At 40.4% G+C, this 13,303-nt stretch overlaps 1 protein-coding gene across 1 annotated transcript in view; it reads right to left on the reverse strand.

Annotated features, from left to right (window-relative positions):
- Nucleotides 1-13,303, reverse strand: part of TENM2 (teneurin transmembrane protein 2) — a 2,776,334-nt gene that overhangs the window by 835,978 nt on the left and 1,927,053 nt on the right. Inside the window, exon 6 of the mRNA XM_029583832.1 lies at nt 1,851-2,060. Within this exon, the coding sequence (XP_029439692.1) occupies nt 1,851-2,060 (210 nt within the window). The remainder of the gene's footprint in view (nt 1-1,850; nt 2,061-13,303) is intronic.

A 13,303-nucleotide genomic window follows, 5' to 3' on the forward strand; every position in this document is an offset into this window, starting at 1 on the left:
ATGCCAACAGTTGACAGACACACCTTTACAGGGACTGGAGCTGGGTATACCAGCCCCGTTTCCCCCTAAGTTGAGCTCTTGGGTTCCGGGGGCCAGCAAAACTTAGGCGAGTGTCCCTTAAGGGGCAGTCTGTAGGGAATGGGCAGTTGGCAGGGGAGGTAGTGAAGAGACAGGGTCTGGGTCCACAATGAGGTTGGGACAAGCAGCCAGGAACAGTGACAGAATTCAGGCTGAGATCAGGGCAGGCAGAAGTACAAGGAGTAATTGGTGTGCGTCACAGAGGCCAGTGCCAGGCAGCAGGCAAGGGAGTAGTCGGGGTCCATAGCAGAGGTCAGTACCAGGCGGCAGGCAAGACACGAGTCAGAGGGCTAGAACAAGGCAGAAAGGACAAGACAAGATAAATGAGGCAGGGCAAAGGCAAGAGTACGGAAAGGCAAGACTCAGGGACAGCGAGACAGGGCAGGCTCAAAGAATAGCAACACGCACCACAAGGCAGGTAGACCTGTTGCTGAGGCATTGAAGGGAGCTGCAGCAGGGAAGTACCCCGCTGTGCTGACATCATCACCCAATGCCAACAGTGTTTTCTGCTGTGGAACCTTTAACTTTGGCGCTGTGTTGTGCATGTGCACCTAAGGCAAGCACAGGAGCGAGGAGGAGAGGCATCATGGTGGCATTCCTACCGCTAAGGAACTTGTGGTGTCCGGGGATGTCAGCTGGTTGCAGGACTGTCCTGCAACCAGCCCATCATTAAAGTGGCAGATGAGATTTAAATGTAGGGTAATGCACTTGAAGTACAAGAATAGGAGGTAATTTTCAAAGGAGTATATAGCATGTAAATATACTATTGCGATTTTCAAAGCCATTTACAAGTAAAGTGCATTTACACATGTAAAACCTAGTTTTAAGTGTGGAAATCCTTTTGAAAATTGGTGTGTAAGTTGCGTACAAGCTGGAATATATACTGTTTGCCAATAGGCATATAAAAACATAAAAACATGTTCTGTATTTTGAAAGCACAAAAAGGAAATAATCAATGCCTATATCAACTGAAGTACTATTGCTGGCATTAGTTTCGCATTTTTTTTTTAACCAATTCTACAATTCTCATGAGTTCCTGGAAATTATCAGTAAAGGTTACCAATTCCACCAGTTGGTCTTTATTAGTTACATTACACATATTGTACAGCCCAATCAGATCCCATTCCATGTGAGGTAAATTGCGACACACTTTTAAGAATGGCTGCTCCCAGGGGGCCAGGAGGATTAGAAGGGGAACAGTCTAAAGAATTTCAAAAGTAATAATATAACAGTGAAATGTATTGTTGCTTGCAAATGAGCATTAATTCATCTATGCTGAGCAAGACACAGAGAGCACAATAGCATTCTATTGTTGGAAACACATAGAAGCAAGTATGAAAGTGAGAAATAATTCAGAAAAAAAATCCAAATTTGAGCTATAGTGCCAATCTGAGTACATCAATCATACTGCTTTATTATTGAAGAAGGAAAAACAGCGCAACCACATGCAGTGCAGTCCAGATGCATTCCTTGCTCCAAAACAGCAGCCTAGTTATGATGTGCAAGTAATTGGATGTATGATAATTTCAGATTTTCTTTTACATGCGTTAATACAAAAAATATACCAGTGCACTAGGAACAGAGAAGAAATTCGCTTTTTTTTTTTTTGGCCGAGTATGACTTGAAAATTAAATTCTGTCCAATTATGAAAGGCATTTCCTTTGCTATTCTCTTCATCCTTCCTCATTTTCAAAATTTTCATGACTATTAACACTTGCACACAAACAACAATTTACATATTTAAATGCCATATATATTAACAGCTCTCTTACCACTGCTGGAAGCCTGCTGCGGCCCTGAACATGCTCTTAGTAGATATGAATTAGGGGAGAATTCCTCATCAGGGTTGGTGTCCATGATTTGGTGAGAGGTGTTGCTGTCGAGCAGTGGCATCTGGCAGCTAACAGGAGGCGGATTATGGGAACTAGCCAGCTGAGCAGATGGGAGAAGACTAGACGAAGATGTAGGTGGAATGGGACGACCTGGGAAAAAGGATACAGGTCAGCAATGAATGTCATGATATCTGTCATGCCTTTCTGTATTATAAATATATATCTGCATATATCTATAGATATATATTTATTAATCATACATGATATACTGTATATTAGGTAAAATGAATATATACTACATATAAAATGTGTAGGGATATCACAACAGCATCAGAAACAGAAACATTAACAAGCCTTTGCCGTCATGAGATAATTGAAGAGACCTTGAAAAATTCCTATAAATATTTCATGCAGTTTTAGCCTGACTTGAGCTGATATTTCAAGCATCTTCAAACCCTTTAGTTATCTATTTACACATAATGGGGTAGATTTTATAAATTTACGCAAGCGCATACTTTTGTTCCCGCACCAGGCGCGAACAAAAGTATGCTGATTTTATAAGATACGCGCGTAGCTGCGCGTATCTTATAAAATCCAGGGTCGGCGCGCGCAAGGGGGTGCACATTTGTGCAATTTGCGCACGCCGAGCCCGGCGCACGCTGCCTGTTCCCTCCGAGGCCGCTCCGAAATCGGAGCGGCCTCGGAGGGAACTTTCTTTCCACCCCCTCGCACCTTCTCTTCCCTTCCCCTACCTTACCCACCCCCCCGGCCCTATCTAACCCCCCCCCCCACCTTTGTTGGCAGATTTACGCCTGCTGAAAGCTAGTCTGGGGGCTGGTCCGGAGGCCTCGACCACGCCCCCAGACCGGCGCGCGAGTGTCCGGATTTACGTGCGCAGGGCTTTTAAAATCCGGCCCTTTGTAAATAAAAAGCCTGTTAACATTAATACAAAATTAACTAGTACTGGTTCTAGTTCCTTCTAGTCATGAGCATTATTCAGTGGAGAGTTTTTCCTGGCTGGTTTTTGATAGTTATTTATAGTCATTTGCCAGTGCATAACTGGATATTTAAATGAAATCAACATCTTTATAAGGGACACATTACAAACAAAATAGTGTATTAATAGACCTTAAGGACATACATCTGCTGATTTCTTTTGTTACTGCCAACGTTAAATGTTTCTAGAGTATAATAATACTTTTTTTTGCTCTATATTCAGCACCAGGGCAGACTCCAGGTGACCAGATAACCTGATACACACCTTCTGCTGATATCACTATTGTCATGTGCAAGGCAGATGAATTGTCCCATTGTATACCACTAGAAAAACTTTACTATGAATTCACATTTAAAACAAGGCCCATAAAGCACATTACAACGTATAGCAATGATTAACTTCTTGCATAAACAAGCTGCTCAGATATGATACAAGTCTATATGATTTTTTTCCCTTTAAGGTCTTCCACTGAGAGTGGGACCCAAGTCAGGCCCCCTGGTTGTTTCCCCATGGGAAAAAACATCTCCAGCCTTGGATCTTTCCCCTTGAGGGAAAATGTTCCTGCAGAGCCCTCTCCTTGAGGAGGTGCACCCAGGGCACCCTGCTCTTCTAGTGGGCTTTTCCCAACTCCTCCTGCCATACTCTGAAAACAGACTTTTATACTCTGAAAAAACTCTCTGCAGCAGGGCCTGGCCAATTCCGGTCCTTGTGAGCCACAAACAGGCTAGGTTTTCAGGATATCCACAATGAATATGCATGAGAGAGATCTGAATGCACTGCCTCCATTGTATGCAGATCTATCTCATGCATATTCATTGAGGATATCTTGAAAACCAGGCCTGTTTGTGTCTCTTGAGGACTGGAGTTGGCCACCCCTGCTCTACAGGATAGTCTCATTTATTTCACCTTCCATAGTTTTCCCATTAATTACCAAACTCCATATTAATTTGCCATATGTTCTACCAAGAAGTAGCTGTTGACGGCAATTATTTTGTAAACACTGGTCCATGATTGTTAACATTTCTCAATGGTTCCTCATTCAATTATGCTCCCAAGAGATGTTCATCAGCAAAAGATGTTCATCTGCAATGAATGAGAGGGAGGGTCTTTTCAGTTATAGCTCCACTTCTCTGGAATAAACTTCCAAAGGCAAATCAGGGAGAAAAAGATAACCTTTTGTTTTGAAAATTAGCCAAAGCACAGTTATTTCGTATTTTTCTTTTTTTCAGCAAAATTAGTTATTATGGTTAGGTAATACTGACTGAGATAAGTTGTTCTGCTGATTGGGTGGGGGTTCTTTATTTTCTTGATATTTCTTCTGATTTTAGGTTTGTAAAATTGAATTGGGATGGTTTTAGGAGGTTATTGATAAATGTTTTGATTATTGTTTTATTGTTTTGATTTTATTACAATTGCTTTTTATTGTTTTTACATTGTTTTGAGTGACCAATAAAAGTGTTTATGAAATGTGAATAAATACAAATAAAATACATACTAAAACTTATATAAGCACCATGAACAAAAACTCCAGTAATATAAAGCTAAATAATTCTACTAAATGGCTTGAGAAATTAGAAATGTTTCACAAATTTCTTAAATTTTGAAAAATCAATCTCTAGGTGAGCATCAATTAGTAAATTGCTCCACAAAAAATAAATTATGCATTGAAATGCTCGATTCCATAATCTAGTATGCCTCAACTCTTTCATAGAAAGAGTCTAACAAGACCTAAGAAACCAATAAGGGCAAAACCAAGGAAGCTGATCCTTCAGATAACCAGGACCTAATACAACCTTAAAAAAAAAAAAAAAAAAAAAAAAAAGCACAGATCCTTAAATGTAATTTTACATTGAACAAATAACCACTATAATCTAGCTAAAAATGCTATAATATATTAATGCACGCTAACAACAGCAACAACCCAGGCAGTGGTGTTTCAGCCATTTGTAATAAATCTATAAATTTCTGTGGAAGGATAATAAATAATGCTGTGGTAACTTTGGAAACAGCGAAGAGGAATAATGAGGCAGAATCTGGCTGTTCCTTTATGTGCAATTTATTTACAGTGCAAAGCAAATCAAAACAAGGAATGCAGCTCACCTTAGGTTCAGGTAGAATACATATCAAAGATAGCAGGGGTTGGTGTAGGATGGCTTCCTACCTGCTCCCTGGGGCCTCTCTAATCCTTTTGGGCCCTGTCTTCTTATGCTAGGTGTTAGGGCTCAGGTCCTGGTTAGGTAATGGGAACACCACCCTAAGAGTGGCACAGGATGGCAAGCCAAGGCTGACACCAGTCTTCTGCCTAGCCAGCCCCCTTCCCTGCAGGTTGGGCCTTTGGGTGCTGGGGCCAGTAGAACTTGGCTACAGTGGTAGTATACCACAGTGAGTGTCTAGGCTGGAACTGGCTGGACAGAGTAGGTGCAGATCTGGGCAGGAAATGGTGCTGACATGCAGGCAGGGACTGGAACTGCAGCTTGAATGTGGGCAAGAACTAGAACTGGAGCTTGAGTGAGGGCAAGGCCTGGAACTAGAGTTTGACTAAGACAGGGCACCAGGGCGAAACAAGGATAACATAGAACATGGAACATATAGGCCTGAAGGCACACTGGGCTAAGGAGGCCTAGACAGCCGTACAGCAAGGAAGGCCAAGATAGGCCACAGAGATAGAAAAGGCCTAGGTAGGCCACAAGGCAAAGCAAGGAGCAATAAGGCTGAATGGCCGCAAGGCAAGGTAAGGCAAGGAACGAGAAGGCTAGACAGACACAAGGCAAAGTAAGGCATGGCAAGGAGCAAGTAGGCCTGGGGCCCACAAGGCAAGGTGAGGAAAAAGAAGGTCCAGAGGCCATATGGTAAGACAAGACAAAAGGTCAGGGCAAGGAGCCATGGTAGCTTGATGCAAAGACATAGAAGCAGGGAACAGACAGGGTTATGTAGGGCTGAAGCTTGGGTGTGGTACAGGCAAGAGAAGGAGTTTGGAAAGGCTGGAGACAAAGTTTGCTAAGGACTTCCAGTGGCTAGGAGGCTGCACTACAGGCTGATTTGGACAAATTGTAAGGAGCTGACATGGAAAGCAGGAAATGGAGTTCTGAGAAAAACTCTGCTGGTAGACAGGCATCATAGGCAGGAATCAATGAGGCTGCGTAGCAGATGAAATTGTAACACTAGGCTGAAGGCATACTCCCTGGACTCAGAATCTCTTGCTGGGTTGGGACCAGGTCAGAGAGCTATAGCCAGTCCTTTAAGGTGGTTTGAATGAGTTTCCTGTAGACTCCCTCACAAATACATTAATATAATCTAGCTAACTCAAAACAAAAGCAAGTACTAGCTTGATTAAATCCCTTTTGGACAATAATGGATGCAATTGTTAAAGATGCTGAAGATGGAAAAAAAAACATAATCAATGTTACATTAATATGAGCATGCATAGTTCATCTATTTTCTAGCAATACCCCCAGATTTTTCACCTGCAGTGTCACTAATAGCAGTACATTACTCAACAACATAAATACTTTTAAATAATTTAAAAAAAAAAAAAAAGCATTATCCAAATTACTAGCTGATGGAGTGGCAACCCACAATAATTCGGTTTCTACCAGATTCAACTTCAAATATTACATGTCCATCCATGCCTTAACAGATTTCATATAAGAAGACAATAATGTCAGAGATTTTGTATGACTCTTCCCCAGACGAATACATAATTGACTATCACATGCATAAAACGTATTTAATTTTAAAATTGGTAATCAACTACCCCAATGGATGCAAATAGTTATTAAAAAGCACTGGGGAAATAATGGATTCTTGTGGCACCCCCCCCCCCCCCCCCCACACACACACAAAGCGGGATGAAGATCCGAATAAACATCATGTTAGATGAAAAGTAATCAAACCAGTTTAGATCCTTATCAGTAAACCCTAACCCTTTCGGCCAACTTAATAACATCATCTGATTTAATGTATCAAAGCCATGCTCAAATCAAGAAGAATCGACAATACATCAATTTCCCTGAGGAACTGACTTGGTGTCCCTAATATATCTGGATGCAAGGATTGAAAACCCTCTGATGAGGGCAAGTGCCATACACACCTACTAATACAATGCTTGCCATGCGCAGCTACCTCGGCATTACAGAAGCATAATGAGGGCAACTTTGAAATACCTCAATATGGCCATGCAAAGATCTAGGATAGTATTTCATGGCCACATACATCAGATACAGGCGTATTATAAAATATGTGTCTGTCTACCCCTCAATTTATTCGTGTACGTGTGCTTACGCACAAACACATGCCATGCAATTCAATAAAATGAAGATTCATATGTTTCCTACCACTGCCTGGGTTGTTCCACGCAAAAATAAAATAGGACTTACTTGTGTAAAACACAATTTATGCGTATACGTCAGTATATTTTAAAACATGTGCACGTAAATGAAATTACCATTTCCAATTCCTCCACCAGTCCTCTCAATCTTTCTCCAGATCATCGATATCCTCCTGGTTTTTCAGTCTCAATTCCCCCCTCTTCACCCAGACCTCCCACCTAGCCAATACTATACCTTAAATGTTTGATATCAATTACGTAATTACGCAAAAACTATGCAAGCATGTTGCCAAATGCACATGCGTAAGCCTTAGAAAATAGCAACTTATGCACTTAACTATTATCCCTGCCCCCGAACTCTTCCAGACTGCCCCTTTTTTCACATGCATATATGTATGTGAATCCTAAAGTGCGTGTGTACTTTTAATGCTTATAAAAGAGTGATTATGCACGTTTAGGCTACTTACGCATTTTTATGCTAATTTTTACACACAAGCTCTTTGAAAATTCACCTCAATTTCTACAAATATTGTAGATTCTAACAAACATCATCGTTGTATAACAGCAGATGTATAAAATGAGGGTTATAGAGGTTGGATTACTGAGGAGTGCTATACATTTACATGATTTACTGTGACTCCCATGATTTCTAATGGGGCTTGTTCACTAACACGTGATGATGTGGGTTAATGTGTGTGTTGCACCTTAGTAAATAGACCCCATAGTTAGGATATGGAAAACCATTAGGAAATAATGTGTTCTAGTTATGAATTTTGCTTGTATTATGTAGTTTCAGAGCTGTTCTTATTTAAACTGGATCACTAAGCTCTGACTTAAAGCTTACAGCCAAGGACTTTTATACTAATGGTGGTCTTCTCACTCTGTAGTTTACTTGAAAATCCCAATGCAGTTTTGCCACACTGGGTAACAATATCTGTACATGCAGGTTTGACTCCCTCTGGTATCTGGATCCAATAGAATGAGGAATGATCCTCCCTGTGCCAGGCAAAGAGGTTCTACATTCTCTACACTTGTGCACACAGACACAATATTCTTAATATGTTATAGGTTTAGTATCCCATATTCTCTTTTTTTTTTATCAAACTTCTGTAAATCTGCAAACATTCTAGTTTTGTTTTGTTTTTTTTATCACTGCAGGACTTTTGGGAAATATTAAATCTTTGTTATAATAAGAAAGCCATAAATAAAATATGAAATTTGATGACATGAAATCAAACTTTTATTACATTGGCAATGGTCTCTCTTCATCATAAAGTGTCTACAGTCTGCCCCTAGGAATACAAGGTTCTTCACAGACAGAAAATTTATTTACTAATGAACAGACAGCACAGATTTTTGGCTATACAAGTACAAGAATCTAAACTATATTAATTCAATACTTTATACTGATGCAGCATCTTATATTGCACAGAAAAGTCATGAGCTAAGGGCATGTTCAAAAGAAAACACCAAATAAACAGTAGGTTTATGCCCATGTAAGTAGTAAAAGAAAATGTAGTATACTTATTTTGACTGGTGCCTGCCAGCTTCACATATACAATGCAAACATAATCTAACATTCAACTAGAAGTCCTAGTAGAAATACAAGTGTGCAAATAGCTGGGTCTGTCTGGCAGGTTATGCCTGCTTCTCATTGGATGGATCAATGCAGAATGTTGTGGAGGTGGATTCCATCCAGAAAGGCCAAATATCTGGACAGCAGCCATGCTATTATTAGTGACTCTTAGATTATTACAAAGTTTTGTGGCTTGACCTGGGAAGAGAGGTGTGCTGGATGTGAACAGAGATCTTGCATGCTCATTTACTGAAGAGGGTGAAGCACACAAAGGAAGATGATACAAACTGTCTTGGATAAAGAGGGAGCTATGACTGGAAGCTGGGAAATATCAACAGTACGGCTAGGAATAACTGGGCAGATTGGATAGGCTTGTTGGTCTTTTTCTGCTGTCATCTAATATGCAATTATTTTAAGATGATATATCATTCACCAATCAGTACAAGCCAAGCTGTACCACACATATGCTATATATATTTTACTATACCAGTATCCATGAGTTTCTACAATTAATTATGCAGACAAGGACACACGTAGCATATTAATGTAGTTTTCTTTGCATAAGCAGAAGTGGACATGTGCAAGGTTGACATGAGGACGAAAGAAATGGGAGAGGGAAAGAACAGCATCAGGTGTATATTTGGGTGTATGTATATGGAGATGAAGGAGCAAAGGTGAGGGGGGGGGTGTGTGTGTGCGGATTTTTTAAACATTGCCAAACTCTTCATCTATTACATTTGACAAAGAAAGCAAAGCTCCCCATGCAAAAAGCTACCATGCACTAAAGAATGCCATGCGTCCACCATACATCCCATACACCCATATATGCTTCATGTATGCTTTCTGTAGAGGGATCTGCCTGTTGAACTGTCCAATGAATAAGAACTTACATGCAAATTTCCAACATTACAATCTGAAAAGATGAGCAAGAAACAAGAAAATTAATGCTTTGTCCTGCAATGATCTCACCTGAATAATGCACAAGGCCTTATTTATCTGAACAGCTTCTGATCTATTTTAAATTGTGAAATGAACCATTTTATTATTTTTCATCTTCAACCATTTTGAAATCCTGAAAAAGTTAGCTGTAAATTTATTTCAAATGCAAATGACAACAGCTACAGTGTACTCTCAGAAGAGTCACTCTATGGTAATTGTTTTATTCATTCCTGAGGCAGCAACTAAGGAAGATCAAATATTGAAAGGTGTGAGATTGTTTTTAAGCCACACGCACACACACACCATCTCTATTCCTTGTACATATGAACTCATCTGTACAACAGTGCACTGGTTCTAATTTTAAAGGAAATCAAATGAAAGCATCTTCTCTGTCAGCAATGTTAATGTCACCTTAACAAGTGTGAAATGTTACTAAATGTGCTAAGCAACAATTAGATAGCACAGAACCTGTTATGGAGGGCAATATATTATTCAGGCAGAGGATAAATAGGAGCCTATCCTGAGGTACAATTCAAGCAGCTTGGCAGGGGAAGAAGGAGGTTTCCAATACCTGTTAAACAGCAGATCCTTCTTGCAATTGTCGTCTTTTAGGATAGTTGTTCTACAATCACAGCATGCTATTTTTCTGTTTGGATTTTCTCACAGAAATAGTATGATATCTGCCAGCCTTCAGAAAAGCTTTAGTATCAAACTACTTTACCTACTGTGCTTCCAGCCTACCTCTAAAAATAAAGTTCCTCTCTGGTTTAATTCAAGTAGAGACAACAGAATGATCACCCTTTTCTACACGTTGACACCAGGTACGAATAAGTTCAGTGGCCTAGGAAAGGTGACCCTTGTAAGTAGGACATTAAATCACAGGTGTCAGCTATGGCACTGAGCTTTATCAGTTGTATTGCTTCTGTTTAAAAGACTCTCCACTCCTGACAATGTACTCCATCGGGTCTTTTTGTGGCACTGCCTTGAGTCGCTCAGGTCACACCTACTCATTTTCCATTTAGTCACTTCTCTTCCTACCCCCCCCCCCCCTCCATCTAGCCAGCATGCCCAGATTATACTCTGGTCTGGGGTTTTTAGACGTCATTGTAATAGTGGCAACCCCCCCTCTGGTCAGGCTTGTGAGCAACACTTCCATGGTGTACCCAAGTTCTGCCAACTCTAGACAGGAGATGATTAACCGAAGATCCCTGTGCATATAGTGAGCCGCGTTATGACCAAAGTCATGGGACAACTCGAGATACCCTTTTCCCCTTCACAATTTCTGCTCAGTGTTAACTACAAAGGAGAAGTGGCTTTTTTTTGGATCATAAAATTAGACAATATGTTGTATCACCATGGAAAGATTTTAGGAGTATTTTGATCACTGGGCAAAGCAGATTTGTACTTGGTCAAGAGAACTAATCAATAGGTAGAGGAATGGCTATAATGAAAAACATCAGTAGAAAAATGACTTTGTTATAACACACAAGAGAAAAATCACTGATACAGTCATGTTTCCATTGATTTTTTTTTTATTATGACATTGGAATTCTCAAGAAAGATAAAATAAAAACTGAAACAAAGGTCCAGAAAGATAGCAAATAGTCAAGAAGAGTGAAAACCCTATAGGAAACAAAATTCACAGTAGAATCCTTTATAGATGGGTAAGGAAATAGTAGTGGGTGTATACTACCATCCACCTGGCTAAGATAAAGAAACATATGAAATGCTAGCAGAAATTAGCAAGGGAAATACATTTTGAAAACATAATAGGAGATTTCAATTACCCAAGTATTAATTGGGTCAATGTTTTATTGGGATATGCTACAGAAGTTCAACTTCTAGTTGAGATAAGCTGGTCCTAGAATCAAAGAGAGAAGTAGCTACTTTAGATCTATTCTTCAATAGAACATATGACCTGGTGCATGGGGTTACTGTGGTAAGGTCACAACAATAGTGATCATAATGCAATAAAAAATTGACAATCACCTGCAGGCCTTGCGCTGCTGGATATGCAAACCAAGCAACTGCATGGGGCAACATACCCAGGCAAGTGGTGACAGAAACAGAGAAGGAAAGGCCCAGGAGGGCTCCTGCCACCAAAGAAATCAAAAGAGAGTGAGAGACGCTGACAGGGATACCAGTGGATCCCTTCCTGCTGGTGGCCAAAGAAACCAAAAGAGAGAGACAGAGGCATAGTGGGGACACCAGTGTATCCCCATCCTATGGCATCTCAGGAAACAAGGAAAGAGAAATGCCCTGGCATGAGCGAGAATCAGTATATGTGTATGTGTGCGTGTGAGAGAGAGAGAGAGAGAGAGAGAGAATGTAAATGAGAATGAGAGGGAATGTGTGTGTGTATGAGAGAGAGAAGCCTGTCTCTGTGTGTGTGTATGTGTGTGTGTGTGTGTACATGGGTGTATGTGAGAGAGAGTGTGAGAGAGAGGGAACATTGTATGTATGTATATGAGAGAGGAACCATGTGAGTGAGCATTATGGTCTTTTTATAATTTACAACAATCAACCCAATCGTATCACTGGTAAAACTATCAACATTTACTGGTCACTGCCAAGTGTTATATGTAGGCCTCTCACTCACAGGGTCTGCATAGCATATCAGACTCCTACTTAGGTACAAGGCCACCTTACTTTAATTGTAATATTTTTGTTAGAATTTTTTAAATTTTTTTGCACATTAAAACTGCCTCGTATCAGTTCTTCAGTAGAATTTTCATATATTATATTCCAAAGGTACGGGAGAAACAATAACTACTTATCTTGCCAATTTTGGTTAGTCACCCGACACGCGCGTGTTTCGAACCAACGGTTCTGCTTCAGGGGAATTTTTCTTCCGTATCCTGTCTCAAAGACGAACTTCTGGGTTTCCATTCCGCAAGTTTGAGGCGTCCATCTCTCTTTTCTTGGCTCGATTACCACGATTTTAAATATTGCCGCGGCTTCCTTGCGCCGCGTCCATCTTTGAAAGGCACACCGACTCGAGTGATCCTATTATAGCCCAGACCGGAACCTACGTCATTCCAAACAGTCTCCTTTCACGTCCGGTCCTCTCGTTTACTTTTCTATTTCAAGATACACAGACCCCACGGAAGTCACGGCTATTTCCATTCTGTATAATTGGCACAATATTAAAAGGCAGATCGCCATGTTCATTCTCATATTCTTTATTATTTCTTTATTTTTTATTTGTGTTTGTATTCGCTGCTATTGCTATCTCAACCAAGCGGCGTTCTCTATCACGTCCGCATTAGCGACACTGGATACTTAATCACATGGTGTACATCCCATCCACTTCAGCGTCCCTAGCAACTTGATCGTTTTGTCACGTCTACTGCAGAGTTACTGACAACTTACTTGCGTCATCTTCTGAACATGCATTAACAATTTCTTCATCCTTTCAAACGTCATCGAAAATGACATTTCAACACCTGGTTCCCTGTCCTTGAAAAAGCTCCACTCTGTGCTCAGAAGAACTCTTACCACCTTACATATCGGGAGACAATAGCCAATGTCACCTCCGATATTGTAGTTAGCCT

This window comes from Rhinatrema bivittatum, chromosome 18 (genome assembly GCF_901001135.1).
Source record: "Rhinatrema bivittatum chromosome 18, aRhiBiv1.1, whole genome shotgun sequence".
NCBI classification, from domain to species: Eukaryota; Metazoa; Chordata; class Amphibia; order Gymnophiona; family Rhinatrematidae; genus Rhinatrema; species Rhinatrema bivittatum.